Source organism: Polypterus senegalus, chromosome 11 (genome assembly GCF_016835505.1).
Source record: "Polypterus senegalus isolate Bchr_013 chromosome 11, ASM1683550v1, whole genome shotgun sequence".
Classification (NCBI taxonomy): Eukaryota; Metazoa; Chordata; class Cladistia; order Polypteriformes; family Polypteridae; genus Polypterus; species Polypterus senegalus.
This window is the reverse complement of record NC_053164.1, coordinates 10663167-10688688: the sequence shown is the minus strand read 5'-3', so window position 1 is coordinate 10688688 and position 25522 is coordinate 10663167. Positions and strand designations below refer to the sequence as shown.

The following is a 25522-nucleotide window of genomic DNA, read 5'->3' as shown; positions in this document are numbered from 1 at the left end:
CCATTTGAATGTCTCAACAGAAATCGAGAGTCATCAGACCAGGCAACATTTTTCCAGTCTTCCAACTGTCCAATTTTGGTGAGCTCGTGCAAATTGTAGCCTCTTTCTCCTATTTGTAGTGGAGATGAGTGGTACCCTGTGGGGTCTTCTGCTGTTGTAGCCCATCCGCCTCAAGGTTGTGCGTGTTGTGGCTTCACAAATGCTTTGCTGTACACCTCGGTTGTAACGAGTGGTTATTTCAGTCAAAGTTGCTCTTCTATCAGCTTGAATCAGTCGGCCCATTCTCCTCTGACCTCTAGCATCAACAAGGCATTTTCGCCCACAGGACTGCCGCATACTGGATGTTTTTCCCTTTTCACACCATTCTTTGTAAACCCTAGAAATGGTTGTGCGTGAAAATCCCAGTAACTGAACAGATTGTGAAATACTCAGACCGGCCCATCTGGCACCAACAACCATGCCACGCTCAAAATTGCTTAAATCACCTTTCTTTCCCATTCTGACATTCAGTTTGGAGTTCAGGAGATTGTCTTGACCAGAACCACACCCCTAAATGCATTGAAGCAACTGCCATGTGATTGGTTGATTAGATAATTGTATTAATGAGAAATTGAACAGCTGTTCCTAATAATCCTTTAGGTGAGTGTATATAAACCATCACAAACATGTATTTTGTCAGCTTGTATCCGTCGCCGTTACCACGTAATGTTCAAATTGCTTCAACCTTTTGATTTACCCTCAAAGAAGAAGAATTTGTGACAACTTCCTTGTGCAGACACAGTGTGTATTAAGGGGGTCTCTCCCGCTAACTGAACACGCCTTTCCGTACCCACAATCGAGATGATGCCAGTAAGGAGCCTGATTAAATGAGCACTCCATCACAACCTGCTGCTGGAAAGCCCAGAAAGCGAACGTCCAGGGCCCGAAACCAAACAAGCTTTGCTTTAAGTTTCAACAATTTTATTCAGATTTTTAGAATCAGTAGGCTGCCGGGGTGTGAGAAGAGTTATAAAATGACAGACCTTTATTGTTTTCTGCAGTTTTAGTAATGATTCTGCTTTGACAATGTATTACACTCAAACTTTGGTGTCACACGCACACACACTAGCACAAATGCACACATTAGTCCGATTCTTGTTTTTTTGTTTTGCAAAGTCTCCGGGTGGCTCGTCTATTTTTTTTTTTTTTCATTATTATTTATTTTGGATTTGGAGACCTGCCAAGCAACAGAATATATCAAGAGGGAGATCATCAAATGCACAATGCATTGTCAATCAACGACAGTTATAAATAACCACTGCAAAATGATACGCGTGTTAAATATGAAATTCAACAAAGCATCCTCACACAACCCCTTGAGATATATTTACAAAGATGCAGATATACAATAAATGCGACGACGGCGGCGGCGGATGGGTGTCTGCCAAGAACAGCGAAGTCGTTTGTTGTGCTGAGAAGGTTTGGAGCCTTTTGCGTGGGGGTGGGGGGGTAGCTCAAATGAAAAGGGAATGCAGCGCCGCCCCCCCCCTCGTACGCTGACAACATATCAGCCTTAAAATCCCAGTGTTTGGTTACTACCGCGAGATCGTCCAAAGAGAGAATGATGATTTCGCCCAATAAATTAAAGTCACGCTAAAGTGATTCGACAGCATGCCTCAGTCACCCATTCATTAATAAGGATTTGTTTAGACTTCTCAAAATCTACGCTATCGATATTTATACTATTAGACACAGGTTACAGAATGTACAATGAACAAGGAAAAACAAAACCAAAAAAACCAAAGTGCATTTGGGATCAACATGCACCGTTACAAAACTGAACAAAATACTGCAGCCGATGCAACACCTCTGTGCGACTCAAAAGAGCCCACACTCAGCTAAATGTGGATTCCCCAAAAAAGTGCAAACATTCTTCCCAAACAGGCAGATGGCTTCTCAGTGCTGATCGAGATGGTAAGACTCCACTGGGGGTCTCCTGTCATTCAAACTGCCCCTGTTTTGTGCTTTAAATCTACAGGCTATCCATAGGAGTGGGAGAAGGAGACCTGAGAGTCTTCTGTAAGGGTGCAAAATTAAATCAAACCGTTTATCATTACTGCCTGTAAAAACAATACAGGTGAGGGGTAGGGGGTGTGGAGGGGACGGGCATATTTCCATTCAAGATGTCGCTGCCAGAGGGGAACACAAAACCAGCGACAGACAAGTCCAATCCCTGGGCAATAGTGCGGAGCCTTACTGGACAGCAGTGTGTGGGTCTCCACCAGCTGGGCCCATCCACAAGAGTTGGCCTAATTTGAAGGACTTGCTTTTAAAAAAAAAAATAAATAAATAAAATAAAAGAAAGGATATTCTACACCCTCAAAGTAACATTCAAAGACATCCTCATTGACTTTTGGGGCTTTACCTTCGCAAATCAAGAAAAAGAGGGTCAGCACTGGTGCAAAGAGCGGCACTTTTATTACGCCGAAAATACGGCGGGGATTGGGGCTTCCAAGGAAACATCTGATATATGAACATGGGGATTGGCGGTGCAGAGTGCTCTGTAAAAATGTGAACGTGGGGCTCATAAGTGCAAATAGGAAAACTTCCGGGAAGCACAAAGTGGATTCCACGCTGGATGAAGAACAGAAATGCTTAATGTTAACAACTTATTAACAAATCAGCTTCCATTAACTACCACTTTAATTCTGCAAACAAATAAGACGGGCGCGTGAACAACAACAGGATCAGTCCGGAACATTCTTCCAAAAGCCAAACTGACAACGAGGAGGAATTTAAATGTGTTCTCTTTTTCTATTCCTAAATGCCTGGAATGCACAGACAGTCATTGCAAAAGACGCAAAATTCTTTCTGTTGGTCTTTCTTAAGTTTTTGCTCATCTGTTTTGTTTTTTGTTACTGGCCCTCTCAACACACCACCCTTTCAAAAGTGACATACATATGTAGGACTTTATAACACGTATGACTTAAAAACATGGCAAATTTGCAGAAAAGACAATTTCTTTCAAATCATTTTCCATCTTAAAATATGACGGTACCTTAGCTTTAAAAGTTAATGGGCAAACAAATAAAAAAAAGAAAACTCAATAGCAAAACATTTGCCCGAATTACAGTAACTGGGAACACTGATCGGCCAAAAAATGAGCGGAGACTCTGGTCTTAAATGCCATCAGATTCTGGATTTAGGTCACCTATTTAAAGTTTTGTATGTTAACTTTCGAGAAACCAAGGTAGAAACCCTTTCTTTAACCTTCCTGAACAAGATGCCCATTTCCCCGACCCCGCCCAAAAAAGCCATTTACAGGAAGCGAGGCAAAGTGGTCCAAGGTACCAATTCAGGGTGATCCGTTTTCAGCTCTCTAGGTAACGCAATTGAGGGTTACCTGTCGTCTGATGTGTTAACCAGCAACAAGGAATAAGGAAGAAAAAAAAAAAAAATTAAATAAAATGTAGTAAAAATAAAACCAAACCAAACAAACAAACACCCGTTGTCTGTGCTTCCTGCCCCCAACCCCACCCTACAAAAACTGTGATTGTGATCAACTCCTTATTGTGGTTTTGCTCCTTATTAGGTGACCCACCATCACAGACGGAGAGCTGGAAAGGTCAAAGGTTGATATAGTTGCAGGCACACAATGCTCGTCATCCTGAAGGGGGGAAGGGGGGGTCCGTTTCCAGAAAGCACCCACCTCCAGCCATATCGTTTCAGGCCCATCAAGAGGAGACACAGCACTGTGGGGGGAGAAGAGAAATAAACAAGTCAGCATCTGACAGTGATCACACAGAAAATGGAGTACATACGTCATCATACGGAAAAGTCACGACACGTGTGTGTGTCATTAATCCTGTAGCCTAGGGGCTCCCACACTCAATCCTGGGGACCACAAGGGGCTGCCGGAGTACAAAATCAATGATAATTTACTCCTGTTTAGGTGTCTTTTGAAAATTCATCTCTTCATTAAATATTTTGAGAAGTCAAGAAAAACGCCACCTTTTATTGGCTAACTAAAAAGATCACAATAAGTAGGCTTTCGAGGCAACTGAGGACCCTTCTTGATTACATCTCTGTCTGAAGAAGGGGCCTGAATTGCCTCGAAAGCCTACATAGTGTGATCTTTTTAGCCAATAGGTGTCATCTTACTTGACTTCTCACCACATTCATAATGGCTAACACGGTACAACACCCGAGTACTACGTCCAATATTTTGGAACTGAGTTTAGGATCCTGAGGTGCGTCTTAAAGAGATGCAGGTATAATTAATACTAGCAAGGCTAACTCACTCATTTTTTTTTCTTGTTCTCTGCTTGTTTTTAAGTTGCCCTAGATAAAGGCACCGGCTAAAAAAATAATAATTATAAAAATATATACAGTACATATTTGGGATGTGAGAAGAAAAATCCATTCAGACTTATGTTTAAATTCAAAGCACAGCTACCAGGGGTCTAATTCCAACCCACTAACAAACCTAACTGTTGTGCCACAGTAGTCTACGACTTTAGGATTTATGCCGTGCATGTGTGTGCCTTTAATAAACCACTTAATGGCAATTCCACTTAAGTGATAATCAGAATGAACAAAACAACCATATTTTTATATACAGTGGGTATAGAAAAGACTCCCCCCTTTGAAATATTCTAATTTTTTTGCTTTACAGCCATAAATGAAAACACACAAACCAATATTTTTTCCCAGCTTTACTTACTCAATGCAATCTCTAACATCCAAGTGAAAAATATCACAGCTACAGCTCAGAAGAATTAAAAAAAAATGAAAACAAGACCTACTAAGATTAATAAAGGATCAGCAGCAACCCCGTAAACTCAATCAGGTGTCAGTGCCCACCATTCCCATTGCGGTTACTGGCTTCCTCCCACCTGTGATCAGTTGTAATGAGTGAGATTAGTGAAGCTCTTCCTGGTCCATTCATTCCCTTGCTGGGTAGTGTAACTGACAGAAAACAACTGACTATGGGTGGCCAGCCACTTTCAAAATATCTTGGGGATAGAGTTATGGACATACATAAGGCAGGAGATGGAGACCAAAAAAATCTCAAAGGCTTTATCAATCCCAAGGAGCTCAGTAAAGTCCATCATAAAGAAGTAAAAAGTGTTTGGTACTACCAGGATCCTCCCTTGATCCTCCAAACTGGATGGAAGAGCAAGCAGGAAACTGGTAAGAGAGGCTACCGAGAGGCCAATGGCCACTTTGAAGGAGTTACAGGATATGATGGCACAGAGTGGTCATTAATGGTGTTCATGTGACAACAACTTCATAAGCACTCCACAATTGTGACTTGTTTGGGAGGGTCGCAAGGAAAAAGCCACTTCTCAAGAAAGGCCACATTAAGGATCGTTTGAGCTTTGCCAGAATGCACCTTGAAGATTCTGATGCCAAGTGGAAAAATGTCTTATGGTCAAATGAAACCAAAATCAAACTGTTTGGCCTCAATACCTAGCGGAAATCCAATGCAGCTCACCATCCATAACACACCATACCTACAAGTGAACCATGGAGGTGGCAGCATCCAGATGGGGCAAAATACCATCAGATTCTTGAGGAAAACCTGCTACCCTCTGCAAGAAAGTTGAAGATGGGAAGAATGTTCATCTTTCAACATGACAACGACCCGAAGCACACAGCAAAATTGAACACACAATGGCTTAAGGAGAAGAAAGTGAATGTCCTGGTGTGGTCAGTCAGAGCCCAGACCTAAATCACACTGAAAATCTGTGGAAAGATCTGAAGATAGCAGACCAGCAACGCTCACCAGCCAATGTGACCGAACTTGAACAGTTAAACTGTAAAGAAGAGTGGGGGGCAAATATTACACAATCTAGATGTGCAAAGCTGATAGAGAAGAATCTCAACAGACTCAAGTCTGACATAAAAGCAAAAAGGGGTCAACAAAATGACATTGGCATGGGTGGTGATCCTGTAGTAATCTCAGTAGGTTTTGTTTTTTAAAATTCTTCTGAACTGTAGCTTTCACTTGAATGTTAGAGGTTACACTGAGTAAGTAAAGCTGGGAAGAAATATTTTGTGTGTGTGTGTTTTCATTCAAAGAATGGGAATATTTCAAAGGGGGGATTCTTTTCTATGTCCACTGTAAATATATAAACACACATACACACGAGGGGGAATCAAACTAAAGTTAGGAAATGGAACAAATTTTAACAAAACTGGTAATGTTACTATAGCCTCCACACTTCTCAATGCACTTGCGCCACCTGCCATGGATTCCAGCAGATTACAAAGTTTTGCTTTGTCCTCGCAAACCACCGCTTTCTTCACGTCATCATCTTTCTTGAATTGGTGACCACCCAGATTTTTTTTTTTTAGTGATCCTTAAGGTGGAAATCACACGGTGACAAATCTGGCAAATAAGGAGGATGTGGCAATACCTAAAACTTCAATTTCTCCAGACAAGTCTTGGTGTTCTTAGCAGTGTGTGGGCAGGCGAGCATTTTCTTGCAGCAAAGGGACTCCTTGAGACAGCAGTCCCCACCAATTGGATGAAATAGCAGGCTTCACATTGGTCTCCAGCAAGTCCCAGTAACTTACACTAGTGACTAGAGTACCCCTAGGCATGTAGTGTTCGACAATAACTTAGGTACATGAGTGCTTGGCGAGGACAAGACAAAACCTTTTATTCTCCTGGAATCCAAGCACTTGCAGGCAGGTGGCGCAAGTGCATTAAGAAGGGTGGAGACGACATTGAGAAATTACATTATCACTTTTATTAAGGTTCGGTCCATTTTCTGATAAATTCTATTTATTCTTTAGCTTGACTCCCCCCCTTGTGTGTGTATGTATGTATGTATGTATATATATATATATATATATATATATATATATATATATATATATATATATATATATATATATATATAATAATTGAAACTAGACTTACCTTCTTTGACATGTCATTTACCATAATAAAGGACCAGGTTTATTCTAACAACTAAATCATTAAGAGTTTCTTTATCATGTCCTCCCTTAAGATTAAAGATAGCACCATTTGTGAGGGCTGGAAGAAATCTTAATCACTTACATTATTTAATGGTCTGTTGTTTCTACAATGGAAATCGCCAGTTCTACAAACCCATCTTTAATGATCTATCTATCTATAAAGTCATTTGTCACTGTGTGATGGAATGGCATTCTGTAATCTCTAGGCCTGTTAATCAGCCTGAGTGCCCTTCTGAGCAGTGAAAGGCAATAAAGACAATTGAACTCACCCATTTCCCAGGACTGCAAGAGGGGGAGTTCGGCTTCACTATCCCTAACAGCTGCACTGCTGCTTGTTCTGTGCTGCAACTCCTCTCGGCTGCCTCAACTGTCTCAGGGAGGCATCTCCATACTGAATGCCAGAGCCCATCCGCTCAGGGTCAAGCTCACCTATGAAACAGAAAACAACAACAGTGATACTTGCAGGTCAAACTGAAGATTGTATGAGATAATGTTAGACACCAGATAGTTACATTTCAATTGACCATTCTTTGTTCCTACAATCACATCTCCTGCTCTCGCTTTCTCTCTCTCAACACCATGTCTTTCTATACTGGGGGATCATTTAGTGTGTTTACATGTGTTTCAATAGCCCAATTATTCACAGAAACCGTATTTTTAAAACTGTCACGTGGACCCTTGTTCACATTGGAGAAATTGGGTTATTGGCCTATGAGAAAACTGATTGGCAGGGGTATATTTCTCTGCCAATAGCCTGATTATGTGGCCGTGTTAACCCATAACTGGATTAAGGATTCTGTAGTTTCATGTCTGTTTCACTGCACTCTGCCAGCCTGCCCATGTATTTGCTTTGCACACACAGCTAGAAGAATCCACAAAATACATTTCCAAAAGCGAAAATTTGGGCAATCACATTATTCCTTCTCCTTGATGGAAAAATCTGTCTCAGTATTTCAGAAAAGGTGACATTTATGTTGATGAGCTGAATGTAGTGTTAAACTTGGTAACACAATCTTGGGAGCAGTAGGGTAACACGTTAACAGTTAACGTGAGTTATGTAGTCTGATGATGACGTTTAATTAACCCTGTTACCGCAGTTCAATGACATCACAGCATTTTGCCAAAGAAGAACTCCAGAAGATTACTTGTGCAGGTAAATGCAGATTATTAAGAAAGCAGGTTTCTGCCTTAACTGGGTTATTCACCTTAACCCAATTATACAGTCATATGAAAAGGTTTGGGAACCCCTCTCAGCCTGCATGATAATTAACTTTCAACAAAAAAGATACCAGTGGTTATGTTGGAGTACTGCGGTGTTTTCCGAACAAAGATTTTTAGTGAAGCGGTATTTAGTTGTATGAAATTAAATCAAATGTGAAAAACTGGCTGTGCACAAATGTGGGTTGCCTTGTCATTGTGCTGATTTGAATGCCTGTCGCTGCTCAATGCTGATTAACTTGCAACACCAAATTGGTTGGATTAGCTCGTGAAGCCTTGAACTTTATAGACAGGAGTGTTCAATCATGAGTGGTAAAAGATATTTAAGGTGGACAATTGCAAGCTGTAGCCATGTCACACTGCCATGAGATGACCCTTTAACATCTGTGCTGGTAGAACTGGCTGAAACTGCTGAATGGCAAATGTGCTAATGGCTATGCTAGTATGTAGAATTTGAATCCATTTTAACAATGGCCTTCCTATTAGGTCACCAGATAACTATGACAAAATAGCTTTCTCATTTTCTTTCCAGTAAAACAAATTGCCAATTCAGTGAGGTTAATTTTTTCGTGAGCAACATTCAGGCACCACGAGGAACAGCCCCGTCTCCTATTCTCTTCATTCTGAACACCCAAGGCTATAAATGTAACGGCAGGTCAGGTCACTTGCAGAAATTCTCATGTGATTCTGCACTTATGGGGTGTATTGATAAGTCGGATGTGACAGAGGAGAGGAATCAGGTGGAGAACTTTGTTTCTTGGTGCACAAAGAATTGTTTACAACTTAACATCAGCAAAACCAAGGAATTACTTATTGACTTTGGCCATAAAGACCCTCTATGCCCGGTCACTATTCAGAGAGTGGACGTAGAGGTGGTGCACTGCTACAAGTACTTAGAGGACCATATCACTGACAGACTGGACTGGCGTCTTAACACAGAGGAACTATGGAAGAAAGGGGAAGTAGGATATTTTTCCTTGTACTCCTTTATGTTGGAAGTGCCATCCTTCACATCGTCTACAACTCTGTGATTGCCAGTGTGATTTTCTATATTGTGGTGTGCTGGGCTAGCAACATTACTTCAAGACAGGCCCACCAAATCAACAAGCCGATTAAAAGGGTAGGCTTATTTATGAGGCACATTCTCAATGCCCTGGAGGTCATAGTGGAGTGCCATTTTGAACTAAGCTGTACATTTTCTGTCTGACACACCAACACTGAGGACTTTTAGCCAATGAATTACTCAGCAGAAGTGAGTCAAGAAATGCTACTGGCACTCCTTTATACCTACAGCATTATGACTGTATAGCAACTCATTGAGACTGGGACTGCAAAGTCAGGTTTTTGTTTTTTTTTTTTAATTTTCTTTCTCTTTAGTATTTTTGGTGTTTGTACAGACTATAGTGCGAGAATATATATATCTACTCTCTATATATAAAATCCTAAGCCTAAAAGTGCAATGATTTTTTGTGACTTTTTATGTCACGTTTTAAATTTGGCTTATTTTAAAACCCACATATATATGTTTGGTATCATCACACCGTCCAGATCTAAACACTAGCGTGTAGAGTCGCTTGCGTACTGCAGAGTCTATAGCTGCAGGTGGAAGCTGCCGTCGCTGTACTTTGTATGTAAGAGCCAGATCGAATGTTATTTACCTGTATTTATTTACTTATTTCCTAGAGCGTAAAGTCACAAGTCGAGTGCAGAGCTTCCCATGTACATATACAAAGTACAGCGATGGAAAAAGTGCGACGTGCATTCATGCTCCGATGTAGAACCGTCGTCATCATTTGAGTTCACCTCTGTTATAGCGTGTCTTTATATGAAAACAGTAATGTCAAATGCAAGGCGGGGTGGGATCGTGAACGCGACTGAGAGAATAAAACTGAATAAAAAAAAAAAAACAAAAAAAAAACAAAGCTAACCTTTACAAGTATCATAAATTTACACCAGCTGTTACAGACTGAAATCAAATATAAATTTTTATTCTAAAATAGTAAGAATAAGAGCAGCTCGCTTCTTAAAACGGACTCGTTCGGGGTTGAACCCGTGAAGTTTTGACTACCAGTCAACAGTTGATACCATTGCACCACCAAATTGGTCGTAGCAAATGTGTATCGATGTCGCACTCTAACGCAAGTTCTTTTTCTGCAGTTATATTCTTGAATAAAAGCGCACTTGTTCTGTTATATTTGTATCTTTTGTGAAAGTGTTTTATTTGATATTTGGACTTCAGGCTTCACACATTATACACTTCATGTCTACATTTTGTCAATTATTACTGAAACATGAAAAACGTTTCTGTTTTAACAATGTGTTTACATAGATCGTTGTAGACACGGAACACACATGAAATGCAAGTGTTCCAAATAACGATATACTGTAGTATTTATAAAAGGTGTCATTTTGCTTGACTTCTCACTCTATCCAACTCTAAGCAAATGACACGCAGGTAAACAGACTTGAGCTGAGAAAACTGTGCGCCGGTGGGGGATGTGATAGCAGATTGCTTGCTGCTTATCAACACATTTAAAGGACAAAAGACGCTGACGGAGAGGTGCGAAGCGATTTACGGTGGGACAGATCTATGAGTTTTTTCCGTTGGCTCTGGTAATTCTAGTGTTAAACAAAGTACTTCAAACATTGTTATAGTTCATGGCTGTAAATAATGAGGACACCCTGTGGCCAAAGTTTTACATAAACTTCAGAAAAGCAGTGTAGATTTACTCAGTTAAAGATTATGTCCTACCCCTGGCAATAACATTAATTATTGGTGATGTTTAAGTTGAGAAATGATTTTATCACCCAATCGTTTAAAACGCAATGATGTACTGTTGCTACATTAGTCTTACCTGACTCAATCTTGTTCAGAATGGTCCTGGCACATTTAAGAAAAGCTTCCTCTACATTTTCTCCTGTTAGGGCACTTGTTTCCAAAAACATAAGCTCTGTAATAGAATCAATAATTTACAATTAAATTTATGAAACAACAGAGAAGAGTTAACATTGCTGATATCATTATTCAGTTTCTAATGTTCTGAATTTTTTTGTTTAACTTTTTCTTTTTGATAAGCTGGACAAGTTGGGAAGGGTGTTAAAGATATTAAAATATGTTTAAATGACACAAAAAAGTAAATATGTTCTTCAAAAGTGATATTCCGGGTTCATGTCATTTTTCTCTGAGATTTGTCCTCCAACTTCCACAGACAGTTTCATGTGAATTGTACGGGATGCTAAAAGCAACAAGAGCACTGGATAGTAAAACAACTCAGCACAGGCTACATGAAAAGAAGCAAGACCATATTAGCAAATGAAGAGCGCCTTTGAATTTATATGCGAGTAGCTGGAGGGCTAAAAACACAATGCATGTAAAGGTGGCTTTGAGAAATTAAAAAGTTATTGCAAAACTGGAAGAACGCCAGTAGTATGCCTGGGGCTAACAGTATACAATAGTCCCAGTATTTTTAAACAATAGGAAGTGTGGTACCTCAATAGCTTCTAGACAGTACAACTTAATAGGACATCTTCATCCACAAAAGTTATTTTGAAGATCCCCTGGAAATCACCCTGACCTTTCACTTATGATGACGTGCCCTTGCCACTGCCAGACTGATCTTCAGAGGAGAATAGTCTTGCAGAGCCAGACATACAAGGTCTGTTGGGGAAAAAGTCCAGACATTGTTAATATAACAAGCATGGTTTGCGTGGCATCAATTGGGAGTGGACTGGAATGTGCATGCGTGAACAATTAAGACTTTACTGGACTAGTCAGTGGGGGCGCCAAACGCTGTTCAGTGAGCAAACGTACTGTGTGGCCATCTCATTCCAAATGACTGAGCGGGTAGAGCAACGAATGCAAATCAGATTTTACATTAAGGTTGAACATTCGTCTGCAGAAACAATTCAGATGATTCAGAAACCTTTCGGGGACGATGCAATGAGGGGCGAAACATCCAATCACCCAGGTGACTCAGCCCCCCCCTACAGCCCAGATTTGGTGCCCTGTCACTTCTGGCTTTTCCCAAAATTAAAATCACCTTTGAAAGGGAAGAGACTTCAGATTGTCGATAAGATTCGGGAAAATACGACAAGGCAGCTGATGCCGGTTCCAGCAAGGGATTTTGTAGAGTGTGTTGCAGTGGAAAAGATGCTGAGAGAACTGCGTGAGGACTCAATGATGTGTCATTCCCCCATGTACAATGTTTCTTGTATCTTCTTCAATAAATCTATCCATTTTTCATATTACATGGCTAGATACTTTCTGTACAGACCTCGTATACATGTCTAGAGTCAACAGTGAATGAATCTGGCTTAAAGTTGGGTGGGAACAATTAGATGGCTTACTAAACATGACATTTCTAAACCAATCCAAGTCCCTTAATGAAGACAGAAGTCAATGTAGGTGACTGAAAGAAAAGTGCAACAGTGCTCTTGTTAACACTGCCAAGCGTGTTACAATGGATAAACCCAATCTCCTCTCTACTTCTCTGTGTCTCTCTGGAGAGTAAGATAGTGTATGTGAAAAATGACAAATTAGTAAGGCACAAGATTGTATATTGCAAATAAAATGAATTACCATTGTCAACATGATCTATGGCTGAAACGTTCCACAAAAAAAAAAAAAAACACTATTAAATAACTATGGTGTGTGTGTGGAAAACATAACACGTGTTAAAAATAAACACAAACTGCGGTCAGGGAAAAACCTCTATGTGAAATCAGATTATACTTTGCCATTTGAAGACATCACTGGTCTTTATTATTCACAGTTACAACAATACAGTCCAAGAAAATATGATGCTGGAAGATTTGGTGGATACGAATGTGGAAAGCGGAAGGCAACTATGATACCACAAAACCACTGGCAAGGCGGCAAAGCATTCAACTTCTGACTGTACAGCTATGTCTAAAATAACTAAAGTAAGTTAAAATGACTGTCTAATCGTCAAACAGGGGAATGCAATATTGGCAAAAAGTGGTATCTCGATATTTTCTGGGACTTTGACTATAATGATAATTAGACGATATTTTGCATCCTTTAAAAACATTGTCACACACGCGTGATTAGGGGACAACTAAAGAGCCTGAACAGATGTAATTCCACACCGGACCAGGGGGTGGCGAAGTGCACAGATTGTCTCTCTCAAATACTTGTAGACCATTCTCGGGAAATCTCGCCCGGTTCTGGGGCAACCAATGACGTCACTTCCGGTTTCTGGTCCTGATGACATCACATCCTCTGCGATCATTTAAAAGCCGCCATCTCAAGACAACAGTCAGTTCTGTTTTGGACTCAGTTGTGTGAACATGTTTGTCTTTTTTGACAGATTTTGCAGTCGGGAAATATTATATGGGTGGCTGCCCCAAACCTTCTCAATGTCTCTTGGTCATTCTTATTACAACGTGTTTATAAAAGTCGTATTGATCTAGCTTGGTCTTGTTAACAGGATATTAATTGTAACTCAGTAATGAAATTAATGGAAACAACAGTTATGGAAAACAGGTCTTATTTACTTACTTAAAACTGAAGTAAAATAACACAAAAATATTAAACACTAGTCAAAGTACTACTGAGATCAAATAGTGCAGATATGAGTAAACCATTTCAAAATGACCTACAGGATTTACATAAAAGACCAACAAAATGAGATAAAATGAGAGCATTTTAAACAGACAGTTACCCTTAGTGTAAACATGATATAAATCCAAAGGAAATAAAATACTAATTGCAATTGAACTACCAGGCATGAACATTACAGTCTGGACAAACATAAACTGCACTACTATAAGGTGAATTGTGCAGCATACAAGCAAGAACAAAAATCTAACATACTGTATATTATTGTGTAAAAATATTGCAAGGAAAAAAAAAACCTTTTGCATTTGTAAACAAGTTCTGTCATACGTTGCACAAAGACACACGAAAAAAAAAACACACACACAAATCTAACATTTTTAAACAAATTACTAATTTCAAGTTCTGTCCAATATTGTACAAAGATATAAAAAAAAATTAAAAAATTGTAAAATTCTACTGAGGAATCTTCGGGTTGTGTGACAGAATCACCAGTCTGTCCACCGTACAGTGGAACCTCGGGTCATGACTGTAATTCGTTCTAAAACTCTGGTCGCAACCCGAAGTAATTTCCCCCATAGGATTGTATGTAAATACAATTAATCCGTTCCAGACTGTATGAACTGTATGTAAATATTTATTTTTAAAGATTTTTAAGGACATAGTTAATTATACCATAGCATGCACAGCGTAATAGTAAACTAAATGTAAAAACATTGAATAACACTGAGAAAACCTTGAACAGAGAAAACAAACCTTGCAGTCTCTTTAAAAACAAGCACGGTGTATTCTTTAACTGCCTTCTCACGCTCTCTCTCTTGCTGCACAGGGAATGTACAGGGAGACACTGAACACGTGCGGAATCATCGGCGTGTACGAACCGGAAGGGGAAACAGGCTTGTTTGTCACCCGAGTGTGTGGTCGTGAACAGATGCAAAAATTTGGCAAACTTTTTGGTCGTAACCTGATTTGTACGTGGTCCGAGACGTTTGTGACCCGAGGTTCCACTGTACCTGGCTTCAGAGCAGCGCTCTTACAGGTTACAACATTTCCCCTGGTGCTGAAAGCCCTCTTAGAAGGACTGTTTGAGGCTGGTACTTTTTTGCACGTTTCCCCAATTTAGCAAAATGTACTTCTTGTGTTTTCCACCACTGAAGTAGATTTACATCACTGTCCATCTCAGGTACCATCAAGTAGCTCTTGGTTTCTTTTTCAATGGCAAGGACTGACTGAGGTCATTGATGCCAGGTAGAATGCTGAGAGGGGACTGGCTGGGTGGTCTCGTGGCCTTGGAACCCCTGCAGATTTTTTTTTTTTTTTTTCTCCAGCCGTCTGGAGTTTTTTTTGGATATTTCTGTCCTCCCTGGCCATTGGACCTTACTTTTACTCTATGTTAATTAAGTGTTCCCCAATTCTATTTTCTTATTTATTATGTCTTTTTTTTCTTTCTTCATCATGTAAAGCACTTTGAGCTACAGCATTTGTATGAAAATGTGCTATAGAAATAAATGTTGTGTGCAGAGATTCAGCTTTTTTTTAATAAAATAGATGCCAAAAAACTTTATTTTTTCTTTTTTACCCTAAGGTGGTCAGTTCAGATGTATTCATCTGCTTGAACAGAACGATTGAGATTTATGGGCGATCACAGCATCACGGATCCGCTTCATCATTGCTTTAACATCGTTGTCATTACTGCACATAAATTATACATGAGTCGGGGCACAATGAAGCAGGGCGAGGAGGCAGGGAACTGTGCAAGTGTTTTTTTTTTAAAAAAACAAGTGCTTTGGAATCAAGGACCTCCAACCAAGACGGCCTGCAAAATAAAACAAGCCCAATTGGCATATGCTTTTTGAAAAAACACAAATCCATTCAAACAGATTTTTTTTTTCCTTGCCTGATGCATACGGGGTTCTGTACTTCATTGCACACATGCAGTAGTCTATCCTGTTAGAGTACATGAGACAGTGAATGTGTGGACTCTGAAGGCGTGTTTTTGATTATTTTTTGGGAAAGTGAGTGACATACTCGATAATTTCAGCTTGCACATTGTTAAAATAATTAAGATATTATCGTAGATGACACATATCACACACTCCTAATGTCAAACATGTGATACCAGTGTGTGTATATATATATATATATATATATATATATATATATATATATATATATATATATATATATAGACCAAAAAAACAATATCAATAATTCCGCCTATGCAACTTTGATACATTTTGCTAGCCATCAAGATTTGGCTTTGCTTAAGCATTCAGTTGTACCCTGAACATTTACAGTGCATGGACTGGAGGAAATAAGGAATGGCTTCTCAGGCGTAGACGTTTTCAGTGATGGATTTAACTGCTGTCCACTACCAAGATTTCAGTGAATTGCATCCATAAGTGTACACTTGTTCCAAGAATGGGTATCTGGCCCGGCGAGACTAAAAGGATGTCTACAGGGTTGAAGAATATATTGACTGTGTCAGCAGCCACCTGCTCGTAGTTCAGGACCGACTGGTACCAGTTGTAGAAATGAGAGTCCATTAACATGGCAGACGTGTTTACGAGGGGATACCCAAAAATAACTGGACTTGAAAAAAGAAAAAAAAAATTTGTTTAAATAATTTTTACTTACTGAAACTTTAGTCTCCTTCAGAGTCCTCTCAATGTGAATGTATGCACTTGTCCCAGCGGTTTTCCCACTGGAAACATTTTTGGAATTGCTGTAGAGGAACGTTAATCCAATGCCTGCAGCGATTTTTCTTTGACTTCCTCCACGGTACAAAAACGCTTTCCTTTGAGCTCTTTTTTCATATGCGGGAAGAAGAAAAAGTCACACGGAGCAAAGATCAGGCGAGAAGGGAGGGTGGCCAAGACACACAAGTCAATTCGGAATTCTCTTCAATAGTCCGACGGCAATCTCCGTAAATTGCACAGCAAACTTTTTCAAGATTTTTGTCATTCCTAATTGTGGAAGGTCGGCCAGATCTTGGTTGGTCTTCAAGTGACATTTCCCCTCATTTGAAACGTGAAAACCACTTGTAGACCTGCGTTTTACTTAAAGCTTCCTCTTTAAAAGCAGTTTCAAGCATCATTACAGTATCAGCAGCTGAGAAAACAAACGCAGACTCGCTGTTCTTTATGATCATCCATCACTAAAATCACAGAACACATTTAATAAGCACCAAGAAAAGCCAACATGGAATGGCGTTTGAACAATACAGAGCAACACCGCTTGGCAGACTGCCACAGAATACTCTTAAGAAAGCTACATCTAGTGGCGAAATCCACAACTAAGTTCAGATTGCACGCCAGGTACAGATTCCGTTTATTTTTGGGTACCCCCTCGTATATTAATAATAAAAAAAAAAAAAGGTAGATTTTTCATCCAGTCACTTGAAAGTACAAACTGCTGTGGGTGCAATGAGTATTTAAAATGAAAGTTATCAGAAAAAAAAAAATACACAAAAACAAAAATATTCCTCCTGTGAGGCCAAGAAAAATATCAAAATGAAAAATCAAAGGCTTGTAGCTCTCCTGTGTTTTGGCCACACACACTCTCTCTCTCTCTCTCCATTCAGTTGATGGACTGACAACCAACCAATCAACACATCCACCCTGGATAAGGAACTGTTCATGCCTTGTAAAGGGAGTTCCACTCCTCGGTCATCTTACACTTACACAGAAGTGACAACTTGACCCTATTTTTTATGTTTGAAAAGATTTATCAAAAGAAAAAGCAACAAAGCATAACCCAGGGTAATAAAAAGACAGCACTAACAGAAACTAACACGCTATTTAAAGTTAATCGACAAATATTCCTTTGGAAATTCAAACTTAACACAATAAACCCTACCCAAAACTATAATCAACCCACAGTGAAATCCCCCACGTCTCACTTTCTTGGACACAACACAGCCTTTAAGTTACAGACCAGAATTCCATGTACAAGCGTGTATGTAAGGCACAACGGAAAAACGGAAACTCTTGATAACTTAATGGCAAGTTCCATTACACTGCATTTCAGAATAGGTAATCCATCTGAAGTGAACTGTGTTCAGGCTCGGCCAATACTTGGATTTGAGACCAACTAGGAAACGAGGGTGTTGGTGAGGATATCGGGGGTGCTCACCGTGCGGTCAGAATGTGGTTCTCAATGCCCCTTCCTTTGAAAGTTCGAAGTTCTGACTCTCTGTGGTAAATCCCGGACATCCTTCAGAAAGAGTGGGGTGTATCCCAATGTTAGGGCTAAATTGCCCAACATGGCTAAGTTATTCTGGCCACCTATTCACCCCCCGTCTCTAACCGGCTAATTATCTCACCACTTTCCCACCTAACAGCTCATGTTTGGTGAGCATACTGGTGCAAAATGGCTCCTGGTTGCACCACCAGGAGGGTACTGTACATCGGTAGTGAATGAAGTGGCTTCCCACTCACTACATAAAGCACTCTGAGTAGTGAGATAAACACTATATAAATGTAAAGATTTATTACTATGACACATTCTGAAACTCCTTATTTCACTGTAAAAATTAGTCCTTTAAAATTTGGCATTCTGTTGCTGCCAGCAGTACTGCTCACAAAGTGCTTAAATTGTTCTCCCTGCTGCTCTGTCTTGTTGTGCTAACGATTTAGGGAGGCTGTAACGTCACAAACTGTATAAGAGGTAAAATGAAAGGGAGACTTGTAAGTGGGGAAAACAACCAAACAACATACACTTTGGCTCACTGGGATATACAAGCTTAATTATTCTGTGATGTGATCATTCCATGGGGCAGTGAATATATGCTGATGCAACACACATTACAGGGTTGCCAAGAAGGGAAGCTTGCCATATTGGCAAAGCAACCAGCAATGCGGTTTTGGCAATAGAGCACTCATCACTGTGTCACTTTCAAATTAATCAAATTACCTTCAAAAATATGCTAGCCTTTGAGAAATGCAAAAAGACGAAGTACAGACACACAAAAATAACGTAATAACGATATAAAAAAAAATATGCCAAGTCCAAATATTGACCAGGAAAAAAGGACCCTGGAGTTATGAGTAAGTCAGTATTCTGAACTGTTGTACCTCTATCAGGAATCCATTCATTGAATTTCTGAAACTGCTTATTGTGAGGGAGTGGGATGAAAGCTTACCTCTGAAGCACAGGTCACATTGGCGGTATAATGTCATATACACCACTGTAGGGAACAAAGACTCACATGTGACTTACATGCACTAATTTTGAAAGTGTATCCAAGGAACAGCCATGCTGGTATAGTAAAAACATTCAAATTACTTACAGATAATAGACATTTGAGGCAAGAATGATGGCAGCTGTGAACCATAAGTGATAACAACTGTACTGCCCTGATTCTCCTGTAAATAAAATTACTATTATTTACCATTTTCCTGGGCAAAGCGAGAGGCTTCAAGGAAAGTGACTTCTCTATCAGCATCCAAATCCTTCTTGTTGCCACAAAGGATAATGACGATGTTAGGACTAGCCAACGTGCGGGCATCTGTCAACCAATTCGTCAGGGCGTTGTAGGTTTCTCGACTGTGGTTGTGAGAGAAAATAAATTAGAAAACAGTGGTTCTTAAAACTACACTTTCAAAAATTAAAGTGACTTATTATTATTTGGATGATGTGTTTATCCAAGAAAATTTGAGATGCATAATGGTTACATTTCTTTTGTTAAGTGAGATTTGATCCCACATCAAGGTTTGAAGTTCACCTAACGCCTTAACAACTAAATCACATTGGCCATACTATACATATATATATACATATATATATATATATATATATATATATATATATATATATATATATATATATATATATATATACACACACATATATATATATATATATATATATATATATATATATATACACACACATATATATATATATATATATATATATATATATATATACACACACATATATATATATCTATACACACATATATATATCTATACACATATATATATATATATATATCTATACACATATATATATATAACTGTCCCATCATGGAGACACTGATTCTGAGTTTTTGATGTCATTTTATAGTCTTAACTGGAAGTGAGATAGTTTAGGTCTTAATTTCCTATTTCCCCAAGAGTTGTTGCCATGCAGCTTATTATTACGTTGATAGTTCTAATTATAAAGACTGAGAGAATAGATTAGGTATAGATCAAGCCTGCTCTCTTTCTCTCCCCCTTAACCCCCACCTCCCTTTTTGCCTCCCCAAGTGAGGCTAAAACCCACTTCACGCAGTCCCAGTTCTCTGACATACCCAGAGACAGAGTACGTCCAAAGCACAACAAGCCCCCATGCAGTGGAACTTTATGGTTAAAAGATAGAGATATCTGTTACCAATATAGTCTTTAAAAGAGAAAAAAAAAAGAATTTTGCACTTAAAATATATATATAGTCTTCAGCAATTTTAGTGCATTAAGATGATACCCCAGATAATAAACCGGTGATGGTGTTAAAGATGTGTCCAAAATAAGCATAACAAGTCTTAATGCAGTAATAGCAATAACAGTAAACCAAGGGTATGATATTGAACAGTCTCATTTAGGGTACACATGAAATAATTAGAAAAGAAAAGAGAAAAAAAAAGGAGGAAAAGTAATTAAGCACAAGAAAACAAACAGATAGCACCCTAGTAATACTAAGTAATAAGAATATATGAGAATATATGCTGATAAAAAACCCGTATTTTAAAATGAATAGATCAGACAGTAGATTATTAATCCTAACTTTATCATTTATTTACCGCCATGACTCACAATTATGTATCAGAATAGTCCCGGGATCAGCTTTCTTAATTCATTTTCTGCTTCTTCCTTGCTAGCGAAAACATAGAAATGACCTTGCCATTCCACTTTCAGTTTTGCCGGATACAGGAGGCTGTATTTGACACTGGCTTGCCGTAGCGCTGTTTAATATTATAGAAGGCTGCGCGTTTAATAGCTGTTGCTGGAGAGAAGTCAGGGAAGATACGAATGTGGTTATTTTCATATATAATATCTTCCTTGTTTCTGAGGAGTGCCATCACCTCTAGCTTAAATGATAATCGTTCAAAACGAACTATAAAAGATCTTGGTCGGGGTCTGACGGTGTTTGATCCGCGTACGCGGTAAGCTGCTGCTATCTCAGATTCTGCTTTAAAGTCGCCCCGATTATTTTAGAAAAAGTTCAGCTCGAATTTCACAGGGTTTGAACTTTCTCGATTCTCCGGCAGACCTTCAATTCTGACATTATACCTTCTACTCCCATCTTCTAAAGCAGCCAGTCTGTCTCCAAGTTTTTCTCGAGTTTTTGCATTGAACTGACATTTACTGCTCTTTCCTCGGCACTGGCAGCTAAATGTTCGGCCATTTCAATCCGATTCGTGAATGTCTCCTTAAGATGCTCCAATTGATCAGCAAGCGTGCTCAGTTTAACCGAGTTTTTCTGAATGCGCTCTTCAATTTTACCCAGCACCTGTCGAAGCTCAAGTTGCACCTCTTGACGCAGCCTTTCATTTGCCTGTTGGAATTCCTGTCGCAGCCATTCATTGGCCTGTTTCATCTCCTGTTTCAATTCCTGTTTCAGTCTCTCAAGTGCCTTTGCCGTTGCTTTCTCATTAGCCTTCTCGCTTTTCTTTATATCTTGCGTGAGCTCAGCGAGCAACACTTTCAGTTCAGATAGTTCAATTGTGCCTTCTTGTACCGTAGATGAAGCAGCAGACTTTGCTGAAGCCGGTGTCCCCGCTGCTCCAGGCTCGCGTAATTGCGTAATTGAAGCCGCGGACTTCCCGGCCCTTTCCAGTTTCAGGTAATCTTCTCCAATCGGCGAGCTATCCACATCTGCACTCACGATCGCACCTTCGCTCCCCTTTTCGCTCTCAGCCGGCGACGATGTAGCAGACCGTGGTCCCGAGGAGTCTGTGCTTTCGCCCATCTGATCCAGGTCTGTCTCTGATAGGCCGTATCTTGAACTGAGGCTTGCTGATCGCAGCTTGGATGTAGCTTTAGTTTTCGATTCTTTCGAACCCCCTTCTTGTTGGCTATGTTTATATGTGCTTACATATACTGTAGCAGTCCCTCTCGGGTTGAATAAATACAGGATATATCAGAATAATAAGCAAATAATATGAAAAATAACACCACTGCTAAGCGGAGCTCCACTTCAGACGTCCATCTCTCGCATCGGACGAGACCCGAGAGCAGAGACCTTTCTACCCCTTTTTACTAAGTCGTGCCCTTTTCACTTCTGTACTAACCCAACATCCTCCAGTAAATTTCAAACGTTTCACTCCCTCTGTCCAAAGAAATCAAATGACAGCGCACTCTTCAACAAATGTGTAATCTAGCAACAGAGTGTCCATGTTCATTTGACCGTGGCATAAATTAGACTAACGCTAATTGTGTTCAAACTACACCCATAAGCCATCATGAACATGAATTGTGCCAGATCCTATCTGTTGTAGGACCCTGTGATACCCATCTACAGTCTAGAGAAGTCTTATCAGAAATGGTCTTCATGAAACAGTTGCGAACCAACAAGGCATTAATCTGAGGAGGAAATACACCCCCAATGACTCGCCTAAATACAAAAACACAATGACAAGTAGTGCAGAAAAATGGCAGCAAGTGCTTTAGACCGCAGAGGTATACTTTGAAATTTTTGCCTTTAACACAAGGTAGTTCATCCGCCAAAGGGCTGGAGAAAAGTACATGGATGAACATCTGCAGGCAACAGTGAAGCACAGTGTAGGTTCCCAGTAGGTTTGGGGCTGCAATGGAGTTGTCAATTTAATTAAAATTGATAACCCCCATACACACACACACACACACACTACCGAGAAACATAGACAGATTCTTATCCATCATGTAACACCATCAAGGAGGTGTCTAGTTGGTTTCATCTTCTTTCTGCAGCATGCCAGTGACCCTAAACATGGCTAAAATCATAAAAAGAGGACCAAGGAATCATAGTATGGTTACCACAATGCCCTGATCTCAACATCACTGGACAGCCTGGGATTACAAGTTAGCCAAGTCTATAGTGGAGTAACTGACTATGCAAGGCCATTCAGTAACGCCATGACAGTGGACCCAAGGAAAGGAAATGGGTGGGCACAAAAGTTTTTATTTTTAAATTTTGTTTACTTCAGTTTGTTAGAAGTGTATTGGTTAATAAAAAACTAAGTGCCTAAGAGTTTTGCACATCTTTACCATAATAACTGAAGTTTATTTCTAGTCATCTCAAACCTGCATTATCCAAATAAAAGTCACAGGGAGCTGGAGCCTATACTGGCAGCATTTGGTGCAAGGCCCTCACATGCACATCTCTATAATGGGCACATTTACAATCACTAACTGACTTAATCTGCTTGTCTTTGGAGTTTTGGGAAAAAAAAAACATGTCACTGGAGGACATCTCAGACAGACATGGGGACAAAACAATAACTTTATAGACAGCAACTGGACATGGAGTGCAAACCCAGGGTGCTGGATTAGTCAGGCAGCAGTGCTAACTAACTACTGCTCCACTGAGTAGAGCCGAGCTTGAACAGCTCTCCATTGTTATCAAAGGTGCACGTTATAGCTAAAACATACAACAAAAAATACCATAGGACAGGCAGTGCTAAACTCATGGTACTGCTTCTTGGTTGAAATCTTCTTTCTCCCCAAGGAGCATTGCTCAGTTTTGCACAGTAAAGCACTTACAACAAAAATGTTGGTAGTGAGAAAGTCTGTTGGAGAAATCTTTGCAATGTCTGCATCAGGGACTTGGCAACAACATTTCCTCATCATTTTATTTCAGCACCTTTGTTTGCCAATAAATGATGACTGGCGTAGACCGATGAATCAGGCTAAGAAAAAGTCCACTATTTGGTCATGCCATCTGCTAAACAGAGGAATATTAACTCCAGCTATAATCACTAAAGAAATATAACTAAGATGCATATCTAACACTTGAATATGCCACCTGGTGTGTCAAAACACTAAATGCTACAGTAAAATGATGAAAGTGAGCACTAAAGGGATACAATAAGAGTAGAAAGAAATGCCAAAGATTCTTAAAACTTGTTAGGAAGGACAAGAGTATGTTTTTTTATGCAAGTTTGATTATATTTCTAGAACAGTTTTCTGTCAATGTATTGCCTGCACTATTCTCAAAACTGTGAATATTTACAACGCCCCTAATCTTTACACCTACAATGACCAAGCACCACCTATTTGCATTTAACCACTATAAGTGCTAGACTGGACTGACTGGCATTCTTAATGGACAGTGGGCAAGAATGGAGGTAAAACCCTGACCAATATGGTAAATGGTTTCTGTTATAGTCAGGATGATCAGAAAATGTACATATGAGAGATGAAAGGATCTGCTGACCTGCCTGTGCCCAAGTCTGGATACCCACAGGGTTGTCTGGAAATTGTAGTACAGAAGCAAACTGAGACTGTCCTTGGTTGCCGATGGGTTTTTCTTTTTTGGGTTGAGAGAGTGGACCACCATATTTCAGAGAGCTTCCATATGACTTGGAAGTGCTTCCAGCATGCAATGATGGTGATGGTCAGGCATCCATAAATTTTTGTGGGTTTAGAATAAACATACTATTAAAACATATATTTTTTCACAAATTGGCAATGTCTTTTGATTTGAAAGTAATGTTCAGGAAAGCAGTAAGGCACATAATGCTAATAATTCATGACAAGTTATAATTGAGCATGACAGACATGCTGTATATTACTTTGGACTTTAACTTATTATAGAACTTTGCTGAAATAAAGTACTTCTGCAATTGGTTGAGCAACTGTGTTTCACAGAAAGCAATGACGGAAGAGGAAGCATTGTGACAAAGTGCTTGGCAAGAAATTATAGAACTGAAAGTGCCACACTTGATCAAAGGAGATGTTGCGATACAAGTGTCAGTTACCTAATGTCCCATAAAGAGTCTCATCTTCAAATGTGATGAAGCATAAAAGACACATTCTGTCCAGGCTGGTTGCACATTAATGGCATACGCAAGATTTTCAAGACTACCTTAAAGGCATACATGCATACATATATACTGTATATATACTGTATGTACTGCTCAAAAAAATTAATGGAACACTTAATCTTCACAGAAGCCTAAGCCATTGTGAATCAACTTCAGCTGCTTTGTACAAATGAAAGTGACAACAGGTACACTGGGGTTGCAAAAGCAAAACAACTCCCCAAAAAGGGAATGGTTCTGCAGGTAGTGGCCACAGGCAAATTGCTCTCTCCTTATCATTCCTGACTGATTCTTCTTTAGCTTTGCATTTTGCTGGTGTCCTTGTCACTACTGGTAGCACGAGGCAGTACCTGCAGCCAATTCAGGTTGCACAAGTAGTCCAGCACCACCTCCATATCTGTCATCGCAAGAACATTTGCTGTATCTTCCAGTACAGTCTCAAGAGCATGGAGAAGGGCTGTTACACGAGGAGAGCTGGGGGGATGTACAGGCCAGTCAATGGCATCAATGTCTTTACATCTTACATTAATCCACTGCCTACACACTACTGCTACACAAAGTCAGGCATTTTCCAGCAACAGGAGGAACCCAGGGCCCACTGCACCAGTGTAAGGTCTGAGGATTTCACCCAGGCACCTAACAGCAGCCAGGGTACTGTTGCCTAGCATGTGCAGGTCTGTGAGACACTTGTACGATATGCCTCCCCAGACTGCCAACATAGGCATGCTGGGTGATGTTGCAGGCTGCATAACATT

General features: G+C 39.8%; 1 protein-coding gene across 1 annotated transcript in view; it reads right to left on the bottom strand.

Annotated features, from left to right (window-relative positions):
• Positions 1-1001: 1001 nt before the first annotated feature.
• rab4b (RAB4B, member RAS oncogene family) overlaps positions 1002-25522 on the bottom strand; it is a 74952-nt gene continuing 50431 nt past the window's right edge. The window contains exons 5-8 of the mRNA XM_039768045.1: positions 19158-19312; positions 11043-11138; positions 7239-7398; positions 1002-3731 (exon numbers count right to left, since the gene is read on the bottom strand). Of these exons, the coding sequence (XP_039623979.1) occupies positions 7283-7398; positions 11043-11138; positions 19158-19312 (367 nt within the window). The 3' untranslated portion in view covers positions 1002-3731; positions 7239-7282. The remainder of the gene's footprint in view (positions 3732-7238; positions 7399-11042; positions 11139-19157; positions 19313-25522) is intronic.